Source organism: Molossus molossus, unplaced genomic scaffold (genome assembly GCF_014108415.1).
Source record: "Molossus molossus isolate mMolMol1 unplaced genomic scaffold, mMolMol1.p scaffold_m16_p_7, whole genome shotgun sequence".
Classification (NCBI taxonomy): domain Eukaryota; kingdom Metazoa; phylum Chordata; class Mammalia; order Chiroptera; family Molossidae; genus Molossus; species Molossus molossus.
Window position 1 is genome coordinate 54,286,830 of NW_023425401.1, and position 19,487 is coordinate 54,306,316.

Consider the following 19,487-nt stretch of genomic DNA (forward strand, 5'->3'; position numbering starts at 1 on the left):
ATTGGGGGCATAAAAGGGAGGTAGTCAGCAGGGAAATAAAAAGGAGAGTCAAAAAGAAAGAATTTGGGGATTTGCTGGGTTTATCATTACAGAAAGTCCCACTTTTAACTTTTCATACAGTCCTGAAAACTGCATACTAAAGGAAAAAGCCTTTAAGGTAAATAAGTGTTTCACCCATTTAAACACACACACACACACACACAGTTTTGGTTTTTCTGTTAATCTTCACTTGAGGATATTTTTTCCACTGATTTTTAGAGAGAGAGAGAGAGACAGAAAGAGCAAGCCAGAGAGACACTATGCTCAGTGTATGGAGATGCTTAAGAGAACAATACTTTCTGCTCTCCGGGATGTTCAGTTTAAGGGGGTATACGGGACAGACTGGTCATGTACAGTTACCTATTTCCCCATTAGACAATCAATGATCAGACATGGGGGTCTGGAGTCAATCAAAACTATTTAAGACACAACGCTGTAGAAAACAGTGAATGAGCAGACTTAAAACTGTGGTACCCACGGTGTAACTGTTTAACTGGCAAGATTAAAAATGTGTCCACAAATATAATGAACTAAACAAACTGCTGAACAAAATTAACCCAGAGACATAGAGGTGGGGTACAGACTGACAAGCCTCAGAGGAGGGGGTGTTTGTGGGGGAAGAGTTAAACCACAGAACTTGCATGCATGACCAACAAAGACAACAAAGCTGGGGTCGGAGCGGGGGTGGGGGGTGTTGTCAATGGGAGAAAAATGGGAAACATCTGTTACAAAAACAAATTAATAAATAATTTTTTAATGTGTCCACAAAAGGCAAATGCTAGATGATATCCTGCAACCAGTTCAATATCAGCGGATAATAAACTTCCAGGGAGCAAGAACTATGCTTTAGACATCTCATAGCCACTTCAGATTCTAGCGCTGTTTCAAGCATTGTATGAGTAGTACATCTTTTCACACTCTCTCTCTCTTTTTTAAATCCTCACCTGAGGATATTTTTCCATTTACTTTCAGATAGCGTGGGAGGAAAGAGAGAGAGAGAGAGACAAAAAACATCGGTGTGAGAGAGACACATGACTGGTTGCCTCCCACAGGACCCCCGCCAGGGCAGGGGACGAACCGCAGTCGCAGTAGGGGCCCTTGACCAGAATCGAACCTTCAACTCCTTGGTCTGCGGGCCGAGGCTCTAACCACTGAGAAACTGGCCAGGGCCATACTCTCTTTTCATAAGTGTGTAGTATCATCAGTCTCAGCATCTGAACCAATTTGAGGTGGGAGGCATTGATCCTGCCTTCCCCAGGGGTAACCACAAAATAGAAGGTTTAATTTCTTCCTATTTTTCTCCTTCCTTTTTATCCCAACTTTATATTTCAAAGAATATTAACAAAACATTACCTACTATACAATGTAACTACAAACATTTCCAGTATGTTTCTATGTCTAATCCCAGGAATTACTGTGAATATTCTAAAACATTAAATAATAAATTACTAGCATAAGCAAACTGGAGATATTTTTAAGTTTGGAAGAGTTTGCTTGCGTCCTCTATTTTAATTGCTTTAATTGTCAGTGGGTATCCCAGTTAAGAATAATCATTTAAGCTTAGCAATTCAGTAATTTTAAAAATAATTTAATACTAAAATGCTAATTTATTAAATTGAATGTTGAAAAGAAATACATAGCAATTTAATCTGATCTAGAAAAATAAATTTATTCTATCTTTATTATTTATTTTTCTAGTATAATCATATCAAATAGTTTCTTTTACATTTTAGATATCAATATCCATCTAAATACTTAAATAAAATTCTTAGTATCTTTATCAATAAATTTAGACAAAATGTTAAAAGACTTTTTCCTTGATGTTTAGACTTGAAATTAAACAACAGAATTTATTAGGAAATCTTCGGGTAGCTGAGGTGAAATTTCAAATTTTAAGTTAAAAGAACAAGGACCCCCCCCCCCCCCCATCAAAAGCACATAATAGTCAAGATTTTAGTATTTTCCACACTTAGCATTATTATCTGAGTCAACATCAGTATAACAGAAAAATTTAGCTTCTAAAAAAATCAAGTTTCCAATATACCATACCAGCTCATCATCTTTCTTTTGGTAGTTATATCTTGCTTTATCCCTCCATTTAGTTAGGATCATTGCTAGCTTGTTAGAGTAGAATATCTGTTGGATCCGCAATAGTGTATCTGAAGAAAATTTATTAGATTACTGTATATAGTTAAAGCTGTTTCCCAAAAAAGTGTTTAATATTCTGTCATGTTTATAATATGAACCAATGTTGCATCTAATAGTTATTGTTTGATTTTAATTACATCTGAAATTAATTCGTTTTTACACAGTAGATAGTACTCCTAAGACTTTATTAACCTGTAAATATCACCTTTTCCTTTAGAAATTAAGATGTAATAAAATGTCAAGAAACATATATAGAGATATATAATTTATTTGTTAAACAAATGTTCTTTATAAAACCAGAACTTCCAAATTTATTCATAGAAACACAGTCATAAGTAGTATGCTGATTTAGTTAAATGCCCTATGATTAAATAGATTGCCCCATATATATATTTTCAACCAGGGGTCCACAGCTCAAATACAGGGCCAGGAAGGTGGATGACCTGGGAACACTACTCACAAACAGCAGTGGCTTCTTTAGAGCCCATTCCCCTTACATTAAAACTTTCAGAGGATCTCCTCTGACAGCAGCCAATCAAGAGGAAATGAGGCCCTGGCCAGTTTGGCTCAGCGGTTAGAGCGTCGGCCTGCAGTCTGGAGAGACAGGGGTTCAGTTCCCGCTAAGGGCATGTACCTCAGTTGCAGTTTGTCCCCAGGCCTGGTTGGGTCGTGTGGGTGGCAACCACTCGATGTGTCCCTTTCACGTCGATGTTTCTCTCTCTCTCTCTCTCTCTCTCTCTCTCTCTCTCTCCCTCCCACTCTATCTGAACAAAATATTGAAAGGTGTCCTCGAGTGAGGAATGAGTCTCTGGTTTGCAATAGCCATAAACAAATCAATATCTGGTGAGCTGCACAAAATATAAGCAAAAGGCTGGAGCTCTCTATCTCTGTTTTTAAGGTCACAGACATGCACTGTCCACTCATTAGAACCATCAAGGGCTTAAGTGAATGAAAATTATTTTTCTTTAAGTTTCCTTGTGTATCCATTAAATGCACTTATCTATAAAGAATTCAGAGCTCTCTACAAAAAAACAGTCAATTTTGGTACCTATCTATAATATACCAACTCTTTAGGATGTAAAAAAAAGCTCATAGCAGATCCCTATCTGTACTTGTATTTGTGTGTACATCACAAAATTACATATAGAATTTTATTTAAAATATGCCTGTTTTCTACTACAAAAAAATGACAACCTTGAGACAAATCTTATTAAATATTTTAAATTAGTGGCTTTATATTTCATAATTCTCTAGACATAAAAATAATAAATTCTCAGTAGAGACAGACTCATACAGAGCAGGCTGACAGGTCTGGGAGTGGGGGGTGAGCAAAAAAGAAAGAACTCATGGACCCAGACAACAGTGTGGTGATTTTGGGGGGGGAGAAGTAGAAGAAGATTTAGGGGCATAAATGATGATGGAAAAATAAAATTAAATATCGTTAAAAATAATAATAATAAATTATTTAGTATAAACTGTGCTCAATTGTTAAGTTTTTTTTATTCTTTGAATACAGGAATACAGAAAAGAATTGTTACTATGTAAGGATTTACCTTTAAGTTGTTTTTTTTGACCTTTCACATAAGAGTGCCAGTGACAAAATATGTATTTTTGAAGTCTGAAATTCTCATATTGTATTGCTTTTTCGATTTTTTCAGTCTTTATATCTTCATTTATATGAGGTATTACTATGTCCTTCCAACTGCTATAGGCAGAAAATAGATAAAATCATATATTAATGTTATGGCAATATACTGCTCAATAAATTGAGAGGGGAAAAAAGTATTACCTCTTTACCTCCTCAAAAACCACAACATAAAAAAACATTGTTAAGTTATTTTTATTGCTTTATTTCTAGGCAGTCCTTGCATTTACTTTGAGCTTGTACTTCCCTTTTCTACATTGCTGAAGCCCAGAAAACTCTTAAATCCAAAAGTGTTTTTCATAACCTATATAAAGGCAAAACTAGACCTGACCTAGAGCCATTTTGCATCAAAATCTCTCGCATCTGACACATGGCTGTTCATATTCTTTCTTCATTTCACTTAGTAAGAATATATATCTGTCTCACTGTAGAAATCCTTATACATTCAAAATATGTTTGGTTCCAATGTGCCACCCCAGACACCACTAAAAATGTTATATAACAAATATGATATATACATAGATTACCTTTCTAAAAAAAATTTTTCTTTAAAGGGATCTAAATTCCAAAACATATCTGGCTCCAAAGGTTTCAGTTAAGGGAATTATGGACCTATTTTTTTAATTTTGGCGTTTTAGTTTTTAAAAAACAAAGTAATACCTTGAAGAAATAAAGAACATATTTTAAGTAAGTATAAACCAATTAAGCATAAAATAAATAAATAATAAAAATGGTGGAGACATGATTAAATAAATAAAATCAGCAAAACTGGCCAAAAGTGAGCTTGTCTTCATATGGAGACTATCAAGAATAAGAACACAACCCTGGCTCGTGTGGCTCAGCGAATTTAGCATTGTCCCATACACCAAGAGGTCACTGGTTCAATTTCTGCTCAGGGCACAAGCCTGGATTGTGGGCACAATCTTCAGTAGTGAGTGTGCAAGAGGCAGCTAATCTGTGTTTCACTCTCTCTCTCAATCTCCCTTCCTCTCACTCTAAAATCGATAAAAACAAGTGAAAAAAAATAAGAACACAAAAAGGAAAAAATAGTATATAAAAATCATGTTCTTACCAAAAGTAGGTCTTTACTAAATGTCCGGTATAAAAAGTACATGCTTTTATCATCAATTCTGGAGTCATCTAAAATAAATAAAATAACAAGCATTAGAAATAAATGCAATGCACAGGCCACCTCTGGGAGGTACATAGGAAAATGAGACCAGTGGTTGCATCTGGAGAGCATAACCTGGCAGTAGGGAGACAGGAACTGACTGGAAGAACTATCTACCATTTACTTATTTGGGAATTTTGTTGTGCATGCCTGTTACCTAGTTTATAAAAGTTCAAATCACAGCTGAAAAATTTCCCATTATAGTGCACTTTAAAGCATTTTAAGGCAAGTACTATGGCATTATTATCAGTTATATTGATAGGACTAGAGTTGTGGGTCTGCTGGTCACTATGTCACTATTAAACTGAATGATTTTGCCTTCTCAAGACTATGAAGTGAGATTTTTCTTTTTTAAAAAAGCATACAGAAATGCCTCGGTTATCAACCAGAAATAGAAAACCATATAAATTTAAAGTCTAAACTGAGGAATACGCTGCAAAAGATGCAAATTTATCATTGGCAAATATTCAGAATAATATACATTAATATGTGGGAAAGGCTAAGGATTACTGAAATCATCTGGACTTCCTGTTCATTCTTTAATATACTAACACATATATTATATGTACATGGTACTGTAAAGTGCTAATGCTGCATGTTTTCTCTTATGTTATTGCCACCCTCTTTACCACAAAAACACAAGCATGTGATCACATCTATTTGGTGTAGGGATGTTTGGTTCAAATCCAACTGTCTAGGATTCTGAATTCTACTTTCCTAAGACAACCCTTTTACACCTTTGCACATTGCTGCAAATCTTTGTTTTAGATACAGCAAGCACAGGTTAATCATGGATTTGTTTCAGGCGCACAACAAAGGCTCTTGGGCCCCTGACAGTGTGCTTTATGTTCAATGACATTTGGAAATCCTCACTTTTGACAGGGATTATATGCAAATTATTCTTGTGGTGAGGGAGAATGTACACCACTGAAGTCATTCTTTACTAAATTCTGATTTGGGGGCATGAGGTAGGAAGAGGAATTCAGATGAGTAAAGTAAGAATACTGGGGCTATCACACTACGGAAGACAAAATAAAAACTGGAATGAGGTGGCAGAGGCAAAGACAATTTCATTTACATTACTATTTTTCAGCACTGCTGTTGGTCCCTCAATTTCTTAAGCCTAAACCTGTCTTTAGACGATAACCTGGAAAGTGCTATATAAATATCTATAATAAATGGCATAGTTCATAAAATATAAATATATTACACAGTCAAATGAATAGTTCAAGACATTATAGTAATAATGACTTTGAAAAGAAAAATTATAATTCAGCCAATAATACTTGAACTTGACCTTTCTAATGATCAACTCTTTAAATCAGCATAAGAGTATTGTTTCTGTTCCATTGTTAAAAGAGATTGTAATTGTAATACTCCTTTCTTTTAGTAGTTCTTTCCCTAAATTCTTGTTTTAATTTCACATATATTGTTCTCCAAGTTAAAAAAACAAACAAAAAAACACTAATAGAATTTAAATAACCATGACTTTTCATCACTGTTGGCACCCTCTTGTTTTCTCCACAGGGAAGCACAGCTTTAAGAGAACATCTCCAAGGGACTGGCTTGCAACAAGAGCTCTAGGCCAGTGATGCCTTGTACCCTGCTTGGGGCTGGGCATGCGTCAATTCCACTGCAGCTCAGCAGCAGCACCTCTAGCCAGTCTGACCATCAGTCACATGCCAGTATACTGGGTAACATGATTTTACTTCCAGTGCTTAGTGTTTTCACCACTGAAAGCAACCATGTGCTTTCTACTCTTCAGCGCTATTGTACACTGGTTAACTGCTTGTGATTGGAAAATATTCTCTGACCTTTTTATTCCAGCTGGCAGTGCATTGCACAGAGCAGGAGCTCAACAAATATGTACAGATTGATTGAATTAGACAACTTCCTGGATGCAGGCTGATTCTCTGCCATGTGGCCACTACAAATGGAAGGTAAAGGATTCGGACAACTTTGTGGGGAAGTTGCTGGATAAGAAAGCAACTTGGTGTTGGTCTAGAGGACCTCAGAGTGAGAGCCCTGTTTCCAGGCCCTCACAAACCACTCACACCACTTTCCCACAAGGGCTGCCACACACAGGCACCTGCTAGTTACTCCAGAAGACAGCAAGGGGTGGAAGATGCATCAGCATATGGTTTATGAGAATTCAATTATTTTGTAACATTAGTTTCTACTCAGGTAAGGAAAGGCATTGCCCCACTTTTGTAGCACACACAGCACAGTGCCATCAAATCTCACGTGACTTCACATTTTAAAAAATTGAAAGAATATAATAAAAATATTACAAAAGGCTTACATTATGACAAATTTTGAATTACAATCCCTCAAATTAAAATTTTATCAAGAAGCACTTCATTTCAAAGCTGGTGGCTAAATGAATGGAAAGTTTTAAGTTCTTCCCACACAGTGGTACTATTTTGGCAGATAAAACAAATTGGGCTTCAGTCTTGAAGTGCAAGTTTGAGGTAGAAGTCTTCATAAAAGTATCTTTGTCAAAGTGATTACTGGGTATGGTTTGAGTAAAGAGTCCAGAGAAAGGAGCACTATTTTGGCATCTTAAAGATTTGTGACTGAAGAAGCCTGGAGTGCCAACCTCAGACATCAACGCTCCTAGGAAGTCCAGAGCAGCAGCATAAGGCTCCACCTTCAGATGGCTTTACAGGTTTGGGACAGAGACACTGAAGGGGAATTCTTGAATTCACGTGGGATGGCTTGGGGATTCCCAGAAACAACTGGTTAGAATTTTAAGGGGAACCAATCTCCTGTATTATGGAGACTGGGGCAAGCAGAAGTGAAATTTGGAATGTTACTATCAATACTATTTTACTTGTATCCCAGGCTGAGACCTGGGGAAATTTTGTGATAAATGAAAGGAAAATGAAATACAATTAGAAATCATGAATGCTAACTTACAGATACTGAATTTATGGTTATTTAATGTCAGTAGTAATTTGTCCCATTAATTTTTAATTTTGTAAGATCTGTGTGCATTTAGTGTACATGAGGAAAAAAGTTTACTTCTATAGCATTTGAGGTATCTAGCATAACATTAGAAATCTGGTAAGACTCAAATGAAAAATAAATGTAAGTTGTTGATCACCACTAAACTGGCATTACAAGAAATGTCAAAGGGAAATCTTTAAACTGAAAAGAAAAGGCAAAACTAGAAATAAGAAAGTATATGAAAGAAAATAAAATCTCACTAGTTAAGGCAAACATACAGTAAAGGTAGTAGACCAACTACTTATAAATCTAGTATAAAAACAATTAAAATTTCAATAAATACATACCTATCAATAATTATTTTAAATGTAAATGGACCAAGTGTTTCACTCAAAAGACAAAGGGTGACTGAATGGATTAAAAAACAAGACCCTTACATAGGCTGCCTATATGAGACTCACTTCAGATCTAAAGACACACATAGACTGAAAGTAAAGGGATGAACAAAAAGATACTTAATGAAAATAGAAATGGGGAAAAAAAAGCTGAGATGGCAATATTTATATCAGACAAAATAGACTTTAAAAAAAAGTGTAGACTCTGGCCGGTTTGGCTCAGCAGGTAGAGCATTGGCCTGAGGACCAGGGAGTCCCGGGTTCGATTCCAGCCAAGGGCATGTACCTTGGTTGCAGTTTGTCCCCAGCCCTGGTTGGGGTTGTGCAGGTGATAACCAATCGATGTGTCTCTCTTAGATCGATGTTTCTCTGTCTCCCTCTCTCTCTCCCTCCTTCCCACGCTGTCTGAAGATGAATGTAAAAATATCCTCTGGTGAGGATTTAAATAAATAAATAAATAAATAAATAAATAAATAAAAACAGAGGCTATAACAAGAGACAAAGAAGGACCCAGCAATTCCACTTCTGAGCGCTTATCTAAAGAAAATGAAACACTAATCCAAAAATATATAAGCTCCTCTCTGTTCACTGCAGCATTATTTACAACAGCCATGATATGGAAGCAACCTATGTGTTCATCAGTATAGGAATGGGTAAAGAAGAAATGTGTGTGTGTGTCTGTTTGTATGTGTATGTAAGTAATATTACTCAGCCAGGATAAAGAATGAAATGTTGCCACCATTTGTGACAATTAGAGGGCATTATGTTAAGTGAAATAAGTCAGAGAAAGACAAATACTGCATCATTTCACCTATACGTAAAATCTAAAAAACTAAACTAATAAAACATACTACTCATAGATATAGAAAAACTGATAGTTGCCAGATGGGTGGGGAGATGGGCTAAAAGGTAAAGGGAATTAAGAGGTACAAACTTATAATTATAACATAAATAAGTCACAGGGATGTAAAGTACAGCAGAGGGAGTACGGTCAATAATGTCACAATAACTTTGTACAGTGACAGATACTGGACTTTTCATGATCATTTTGTAAGGTATATAATGTCAAATCACTATGTTATACACCTGAGACTAATATAATATCGTATGTCAACTATACTTTAATTTAAAAGTGCTCTACATTCCAGAATGAAAAAAATAAATGTAAATCATTAACTTCATATTACAATTTTGGAATTTTAGCATATTATAAAAATTTTTCTTCTGGGGGCAATTCCTTTTTTGGCTCAATTAACCCCTGAATTAAGAAATTATATATTCATTTGTCTTTAGATATTTCACCATATTATAAAGTACCATGACTTTACATCATTCATGAGCTTTATTAACATCCCACATAATGCTAGCAAAAGTATGAGGTTTGCTATAAACTGAATGTTTGTGTCCCTAAAAATTCATACGTTGAAACCTAATCCCCAGTGTGATAGTATTTGGAGGTGAGGTCTTTCGGAGATGATTAGGACACAATGGTGGAGCCCTCATGAATGGGTTTAGTGCCTCTGTAAGAGACCCCAGAGAGCTCCTTCACCCCTCTGCCATGTGAGGTTATAGCAAGATGTGGCAGTTTATGAACCAGGAAGCAGCCTCTCACCAGACGCCACATTTTCTAGAGCCTTCATCTTGGACTTCCCAGCCTCCAGAACTGTGGGAAATAAATTTCTGTTTTTTATAACCACCCAGTGTATGCTAATTTCAACATAGCATCCTGAACAGACTAGATAAGGCTTATAAATGTGTGTTGAGCCTGGTTGGTGTGGCTCAGTGGATTGAGCATCATCCCATGGACTGAGAGGTCTCGGTTGGATTCCAGGTCAGGGCACATGCCTGGGTTGCAGGCTCAATCCCCAGTAGAAAGCGTGCAGGAGGCAGCCCATCGATGTTTCTCTCTCTCTCCCTTCCTCGCCTTCTCAAAAATCAATAAAATATATAGAGAGAGTGCTCCTACAACTCAACAAAAGGAAGACAAAGAACCCAATTAAAAAATGGGCAGAGGAGCTGAATAGACACCTCTCCAAACAGGACATACAAATGGCCAAAAGACATATGAAGAAATGCTCAACATCACTAATCATCAGAGAGATGCAAATTAAAACAACAATGAGGTATCACCTCACACCTGTCAGAATGGCCGCCATCAACAAATCATCAGACAACAAGTGTTGGCGAGGGTGTGGAGAAAAGGGGACTCTAATACACTGCTGGTGGGAATGCAGACTGGTGCAGCCGCTGTGGAAAACAATATGGTGTTACCTCAAAAAATTAAAAATTGAACTTCCATTTGACCCAGTGATCCCACTGCTAGGAATATACCCTAAGAAGCCTGAAACACCAATCAGGAAGAATATATGTACCCCCATGTTCATAGCAGCACTATTTACAATAGCTAAGATCTGGAAACAGCCCAAGTGTCCATCAGTAGACGAATGGATAAAAAAGCAGTGGTACATATACACAATGGAGTACTATGCAGCGGTAAGAAAGAAAGATCTCTTATCCTTTGAGACGACATGGAGGGACCTGGAAAGTATTATCCTAAGTGAAATAAGCCAAGCAGAAAAAGACAAATACCACATGATCTCACTTATATATGGAATATAATGAACATAACAGTCTGAGGAATACAGTATACCCAGAAACATGGAAGTAGGGCACAGACTGACATCCCTCAGAAGAGGGGGGGGGGGAGATAAACCACAGAACTTATATGCATGTATGCATGACCAATGGACATGGACAACTAAGCCAGGGACGGGGCGGGGGTGGGGTGGGGAGGGGGGTGCCAATGGGGTAAAAAAGGTAAAATATCTGTAACAAAAAAATAAATAAAATAAAAATAAAGTAAATTAAAAACGTATATGTTTTTAGAACTTTCAAATGCCACACATAGCAGATGAACATACATAAGTTCCATATCATTAACTATTATTGCTTACTTTACACCTAAAGTAAACAGCACGAGTCTAGTTCATATCTTCATTATTTCTACACTTCATCTTCATTCCTTCCAGGTTACATAATACTTACGTTGATGCCTTCTCAGGAAACAATACTCTACCCAATCTCAAAAGACAAGGAATACTTTTGCAAACCAGCAAGGATATTGGATGTGGTTATCAACCAGTTGATTCTTGTTTGGGGCACAGGATTTGTCTGCCTCTTCCAAATGATAAAACCCCAGCCCCTGGCATGGTAATTTTCCTTGTCATAGTCAAACTTTGTTTGTTACATCAGTAAGACCTTTTAAGTCCACATTTTTCATTTTTATTTTAGGGTTTCGTTACACAATGCTCCCTGTGATAACATTATTTTAAAAGTTGCATAAGGGAATGATCTCTTGGACATACTGAATGAGAAAGGCAAGAAGCAGAAGACTACATACAGTCTGCTACTTCTGTATAAGAAGCAGTAGGGGAGGAGAATACAGTGTATTTGCTAGTATTTTTCAAAAAGAAACAATGGAGATGAACTGAAAACTACTAAAATTGGTTACCTAGAGAAAGGAAGGATAAAGAGGCAGAAATGCAAGCCATATTTCTCTGGATACCCCTCATTTTATTGTTTTAAATTTGCTGTCATGTAATGTTGTACATAATTGAAAGGGGGAAAATGGTGACCATTGATATAAAACATAAGAATTAATTTAGATAACAAAAAAATGTATTTTTTTTTACTGAAAATATCTAGTAGGAAATATACATTTTTTTGCCATTTTTAAAAATTAATTTCTACTGAATTTATTGGGATAACATTGGTTAATCACATTACATAAATTTTAGGTGTACATCATTATAATACATCTGTGTACTCAATTGTGCCCTCACCACTCAAAGTCTAGTTTCCTCCTGTTACCATATATTTGACCCACTTTACCTTCTTTGTCCTCTCCCTACCCACTTCCCCTCAGGTAACCACCATTCTATTGTCTGTATCTATTTTTTGTTTGTTTGTTGCTTTTTGTTTTATAACCCACACTTGTCCTTTTTTAGGAGGCCCTGGGGAGGGTACCAGGAGGACACAAAGAAAAAGAGAGAGTGGGAATGCTACAGATTGGATAGGGAAGGCTCCAGGGGGCTCTCGGCCTGGATGAAAACGGCCATGTAGTCCAGGATGCTCTCCTGCTTCATGTTATATGGATGGCACATGTATGAACCTGCCAAGCAGGAAAATATACATCTTAAAGGCAAAAAGAATTGCATGATTTTCTTGAAGTGCAATAGTTTTATTGTAAGTGGTCTTGTGGTACTGTTATTCTGAAACCATTGTAAGTGCACTGAAGGACAGAACTAAATAAGTATTATATTAATGTCTGTTGGGTATCAAAGATTCATTAAAAGTGGGTGAGCCAGCCCTGACCACTTTGGCACAGCTGTTAAAGCATTGGCCCTCTGACCCAAGGGTCTCAGGTTCAATTCCCGTCAAGGGCACTTACTTGGGTTGCAGGTTCAATCCCCAGCCTCGGTTGTGGTCATGTGGGAGGCAACCAATCGATGTGTCTCTCTCACAGAGATGTTTTGCTCTCTCTCCCTCTCTCTTCCACTCTACCTAAAAATCAATGGGAAAATATCCTTGGGTGAGGATTAACAAAAAATAAATTAATTAAATTTAAAAAAAATTTTTTTTAAAGTGGGTCAGGCAGACCACGGGTACCTCCTCATTTGACGCACTAGGAAGAACATAGTACCCCCCTGCAGTGTTCTTGTCACCAAGAGGAAAAATAATAACCTGATTATTTAGTTTGTAGTTCTAACTACAATTTGCAGAAAATACAAGAAACAGAACAAATGAAATGATGCCAGAGGAAACAATGAGAAACTGGGACATTTTACATGACAAATGATGTGTTTTCTTTAATAAATGACATGGGAAAAAATAAGAAAGGAGAACTATTGTAGGTTACATGAGACATTAGATATATAACAGCCAAACCAGTATGTGACCCTGTATGTATTTCAACATAGAACCATAAGTAAAAAGGCATTTTTTAAACAATTTGGGAAACCTGAATATGGAATTTATATATCTGAATATAATCTATTCAGAAATTATTGCCAATTTCATTATGTAGACAATGGCACTGTAGTACATTCTCTAAAAATTTCATTTCCTGTTAGAGACGCACACTGAAGTATTTAGTGGTAAAATAATACAATTCCTGGTTTTTGCTTTCTAATACTCCAGCGAAAAAGAGTAAAGAGAAAATAATTAACAAGAATGGCAAAATGTTGATTATTGTTTAAGCTGTATGATGGGAGATTATTATGGCATTCTCTCTACTTTGTGTTAAAGATTTTTTTTGTTATAGATGCCTTTTCTTCTTGTAATTAGTAGGCCCATCTGGAGATTTCATTTCCTAAGAAATGAGAATCAAGCCTGTGAAGTTAGTTTCCTCCTTATAATGGTTGATTCTTTTATCTTGGAAAACACAGTTAAACTATATATTTACTGTTATGAGAACATTTCCTATTTATAACTATTTGACTTACAGTTTCCTGTAGTAAATCTTCTGTTTGCATAAATAGAAACAAATATGTATTTATAAATAGGCACATACAGGCAGCCCTTGCTATGTAGGACTGCGTTGTGTGAGACCAGAAAAATGACTGCATGCTGAAATCATGCAAAGCAATATTAATAATCAATGGAAAAAATTACAATTGTTTGTGGCCTTTAAAATGTTTTTTCAAAACATTCAAAATTCTCTTATTGCCAGTTATTACCGTATGAAAGAGAAAAATTAGGAAAGAAAGGCTAATATTTATTTAGTATATGTAATTTAAAATATTTGAAACATTGCAAATTAGTGTCTTAATTCTTTGTAAAAAAAATAAATTACAAAAGCAATTTTTCAATTTTCACTGAGGGTGAAGAAGAAATGAATTAATCTATATCCAACCTAGGTTAAGCCCTCGAAATAAGCAGTCCAAGGCACCTGGAGATTTACATTTTTGCAAAGTCACGTCTAGTCTCTATTTTTCTTAACTAATGACATGAAGTGGGCATCATTCCTGTCTTGGTAAATTCTCATACTCCTTTCTAAGTCAAGATCAGCTTCCAACATTTTATTCTTTGTGTTTTCAGCATCATAAAAGAGTTCTGAGAATTCCTTTCTAATAAAAATCTATGTTTGAAGTAGCAATGGTATCTGTTGGAATTCTGTGAGTTTTTAAAAATTCTCTATAGGCTTTTATCTAGACATTGGATACAATCTAATAGCATTTTATAAAATTGCTTTCAAAATACTGACAATGAGGTTTATCCCTCTAGATCAGTAGTTTTTAACAATTTTAATATCTCATAAGCAATGGTTTTCAAGCTTTTTTCAAGTGACATTATACTTAAAGCAGAATTATTCTAGTGTGTAAGGGATGAGGATGGGAGACCTAGAATCCCATCCCCTGGTTCTTCCCCTCAGCTCCTGAGGTTGCCCCCAAATATCTCCAGGAACTTGGTTTGCAGATATCTGCACTTCACAATAGATCAGAGGTCTGTGGTTCATATAATCAAGTCATTAAGAGACCACACACCATGATGCAGATCAATGAAGATCAAGACATGCGGGTTCTTCCCAGTGTATCAGTGCCTCAGAATCACCCCAGCCTTGGCAGAAATATCCCATCCCTCTATTTTTGTCTCTCTGTTGCAGACCACTGATTAGGACCCAGTGTTACTCTCCACCCATCCTTCTATACGATATTTCAGATGTTCCTAGCTCTTGGCAACCCCCTTGACTGTGGCTTTCATTCCACTTATCAGTGCTCAACTTCACCAGCGACTCCCCAGTCCTGCTTATGCTTACTGAGACATCAACCTGGGATCTTGATGTATCACACACAGTCCCGCATTTATCTAATTTGTGTCAGTAGCCCTGGCAGGTTTGGCTCAGTGGTTAGAGTGTCGGCCCATGGACCAGAGTCCCCGGTTCAGTTCCCACTAAGGGCACTGCCTCGGTTGCAGTTCATCCCTGGCCCCAGTTGGGGTTGTGCAGGTGGCAACCAGTCCATGTATCTCTCTCACATCGATGTCTCTCTCTCTCCCTTCCTCCCTTGCTCCCTCCTGCTCTATCTGAGGATAAATGCAAAGAGTGACCTCGGGTGAGGATTAAAAATAAATAAATAAGTTGTGTCAGTATTTCTCTCCCCACGTGCCTTCTGCTATTTTAGAAGCATAGCCTTTGTTCTGAAAGCATCCACATCCTGAATTACTTCCTTGTCCTCCTTACAGGATCAAAAACAGCTGTTGGAGCTGGTTGTTCCTTTCATTAACAATTGGCCTGGCTTTTAACTTAGATCTCATTAATGTTTTGGCCATATCTTTATGAGCATAATTCCCAAGCATATGGCAGAGAGAATGAAGGGGGATGGAATACAGAAGGAAGTAGATTAAGAAGGAAAAAAAATATCCTCCTTTAAAGCTTTCCATCATGCTATTTTTATCATTATAAAGATGCAAGAAAAGAGAGAAAGGAGAAATGGGGAAAAGGGGAATTTAATATAAAGATTTTTATCTTAAAGAGGAAGAATAAAAGCCTGTCTCAATGCTTCTTGGACATTGAGGGGCACTACGAGTGTGGCTGTGTGTGTGTGTGTGTGTGTGTGTGTGTGTGTGATGTCCCATTGCTTTTGGGAGTGCCCCCAACTGCAAAATCAGTCTGCTCTCAGACCGCTCATAAAATCTAAATTGTATTTGAGAACTTCTATGAAAACTTAAAAATATATATTTTAGAATGCTTGATTACTAATTCCTTACCAGCTGATCATCCAATCCAAAAAGTTGTTCCAAGTAAGTTTCAGATAATCTCCGAATTTTGGGTTTCATTGATGGATCAATACACATATCCCTTTAATAAAATCATAAAACACATTCAAAAAATAATTTCATTGTATAGTAGTTAGTTCCATAATTAAATGAGCAGTTCTTTGGATGGAGTGTAAGGGAGGGGAAGGAAGAGACATGTCCCTTGGGAGAAGCATGTCAGAATCACCAGGAAGACTTTTTCAAACTATCCCCCCTGAAGATTTTGCAGTATTCATCGAGAAGGCATGCCACCCTTACCTCATGTCCAACTTGAAATAAACTGCTCTAGAGCACACAGCATTGATGAACACACTATAAATATTTCTCAAGTTGAGAACCAGTGGGCAAATTATTCCTATCAAAGTCTTACAGACTTAAAAGCCTGTGGAAAGATTCTTTTAACAATCTTGAGATTAGAAGCGTTCATTAGAAAAACCTTTTTTGATACTACAAACTGAACTTTTTACCTTAAAAATATCTCCCTACCACACATCAAAATAATACTCACCATAGAAGACTTTTGAGGCCACTTTTCATTATAGTGATGATCATTTCCTCTAAATACTTCAGTGGATCCTGAGGACATGTAACAAGTAGACCACACAACAGAACCTGGGGAAAGGAAATGGAATCATTGTTTCTGGATCTGCATGTTCTCACTGAGCAACAGATAGACTTCTCACACTATATTACAAAGTTAAATAATATGGTGGTTTTAAGTATGTATACTTTATAGATATCCCTCTATATTTATGCAGTGTTAATACTGTGCTAAAGTCAAACCAAAATGCAGTTTACCTTTACTCTTTTATTAAATCCATCATAAACAACACAATAAAGAGTCCCTGCACAGTGTTTTGCACTAGGTGAGGAGTCTTTTCTAGTCAAATTGAAGACATCACTATGATTCTTCAGATCAGTGGTTTCTACCCTTTTTAACTATGAAGAACTTCTTATCTTTTTTAATTTTTTTTTTTTAATTCTCACCTGAGGACATTTTTGCATTCATCTTCAGATAGAGCAGGAACAAAAGAGGGGGGAAAGAGAGAGAGAAACATCGATGTGAGAGAGACACATCGAGTGGTTGTCACCCATACGACCCCAACCAAGGCCGGGGACAAACTGCAACCAAAGTTATGTGCCCTTAGTGGAAACAGATCCCGGGACCTCTGGTCCATAGGCCGATGCTCTAACCACTGAGAAAATCCAACCAGGGCTCAATTTTTTTTCTTTATTGATTTTAGAGAGAAAGGAAGGAAGGGAGAGAGAGATAGAAATATCAATAAGAGAGAACATTGATTGGCCGCCTCCTGCATGCCCCCAACTAGGGATCGGGCCCATAACCTGGGCATGTGTCCTGACTGGGAATTAAACTGGCAACCTTTTGGTACATGGGTCGATACTCAACCACGGAGTCACACTGTCCAGGAAGGAACTCATTTTTAAAGTAAAAAATTCCTCAGACCCAACCACAAAAGTGGTTGAGAAAATCCACCATCAGAATCTATTGTGGGGTCTGGTCATGATGGCAGTGTAGGTAAATGCAGTACACAGAATCTCCCACAGCCACATCAAAATTACAACTAAACTACAGAACAATCATCATTCAGAATGGCCTGAAACCTAGCTGAAAAGAAATCCTATAACCATGGAGATAAAGAAGAAGCCACATGGCCCTGGCCAGGTAGCTCATAGAGCATTGTGCCAATATGTCAAGGTTGTGGGTTCAATCTCTGGTCAGGGCACATATAAGAAGCAACTGATGAATGCATACACAAACAATAAAATGATGTTTCTCTCTCTCTCTCTTTCCCTCAAAATTAGTAAATAGAAAAAAAAAAGAAGCCACATGGAGACCGGTAGGAGTGGGGGAGGGGCAGAGAGTAGAACGTGGTTAAAAATCTAGAGGGGTCTCTTGGTTGCAGAGGTCCCCCTGAAGAGTGAGGGGTCCCAGCCTAGGGTGCCAGCACTGGGAAGAGATGTCCCCATACCTCTGGCCATGAAAACCAGTGGGGATTGTGGCTGAGTGAGAAGGAGGGTTTCTAGAGTCCCAGGCGTTCCTATTAAAGGGCCCGCATGGGATGTAAAGTACAGCATAGGGAATATAGTCAATAATAGTGAAGTAACTATATATGGTATCAGATATGTATTAGATTTATCAGGGTGGTCACTGCATAAATTATATAAATTTTATGTAACTGTCTAATCACAGGGTTGTACAACTAAAACTAATATAATATTGTATATCAACTTTAATTTGTAAATGAAAAAATTTAGCTCTGGCCAGTGTGGCTCAGTTGATTGGACATCATTCCTTGCACTGAGGGGTTGCTGGTTCAATTTCCAGCAACCCCTGGGAGTGATGCCCAGTTGGGGCACATGCCTGGGTTTCGGGCTCGATCCCTGGTGGGGACATGCAGGAGGCAGCCAATCAATGTTGCCCTCTCACATTGATGTTTCTCTCTCTCTAAAAATCAATTGGAAATATTTTTTGAAAGAAAAAAATTTTTAAATCTACTGTGAATTCAGGAAGTTTTTTGAATTTTTTTTTTTTTTGTATTTTATCATTCACAACATCTACAGAGTATATATTTGAAAAATTGTAGCATGGTTCACATAGGTGGGAAACAAATGACTTTACTGAATCTAAGAACATGTTTAAAGCACATGGAACTCAGGAAATTGCTGCCATTATATTTTCCTATTGAGGCTCTCCCCAGGGAAGAAACTTTGGTAAGATACACAGAATTACTTCATACTTCTCCATCTGAGACAGAGAAATAGGTTTACAGCACACATATCACAGAAATCCCCTGGAATCCTCCTTAGACATTCTTTTTGCCTTTCTGCTCACTATCTTCAGCAGGGTGGGGTGGGGGCTTTCTTTGGCCCTTCTTCCACGTACAGCCTATTCTTGTTGGCTTTTTTCCTGCTCCTCTCTCATGAACAAAATAATTCCACCCCTTGAGTCATGCACAGTTCTTCCCACCTCCAGGCCAAGTGTCAGCAGATCCTTAGGAGCTCAGCAGTTCTCATAGAATTCCTCCAAAAAGAAGATGATAATTTCTCCTAATTGAACCCTGCACAACACATTTCCCACTTTGCAATAAATCCATTTCCCCCGCTTAGTGTACAGCTTTCAGGCCGAAAACTCAGTCCTTAATACTATGACAACATGGGAAGACCTAGATGTCTCTCCCTCTCCAACTTTGCCTCCTGACCTAGCCCCACTAATGCTCACAGTGAGCCCTTGGTCATCCGCAGACTGACTTCCTCCTCCCCTAAACCTGGAAAATACACTTGCACAGGAGAGCAGGGGTTCTCA

General features: G+C 37.4%; 1 protein-coding gene across 1 annotated transcript in view; it reads right to left on the reverse strand.

The window, feature by feature from the left end:
* FBXL13 (F-box and leucine rich repeat protein 13) overlaps positions 1-16,774 on the reverse strand; it is a 308,215-nt gene extending 291,441 nt beyond the window's left edge. Inside the window, exons 1-5 of the mRNA XM_036246460.1 lie at positions 16,671-16,774; positions 16,115-16,205; positions 4,905-4,972; positions 3,741-3,892; positions 2,089-2,198 (exon numbers count right to left, since the gene is read on the reverse strand). Coding sequence (XP_036102353.1) covers positions 2,089-2,198; positions 3,741-3,892; positions 4,905-4,972; positions 16,115-16,205; positions 16,671-16,714 — 465 coding nt within the window. The 5' untranslated portion in view covers positions 16,715-16,774. The remainder of the gene's footprint in view (positions 1-2,088; positions 2,199-3,740; positions 3,893-4,904; positions 4,973-16,114; positions 16,206-16,670) is intronic.
* Positions 16,775-19,487: the final 2,713 nt, after the last annotated feature.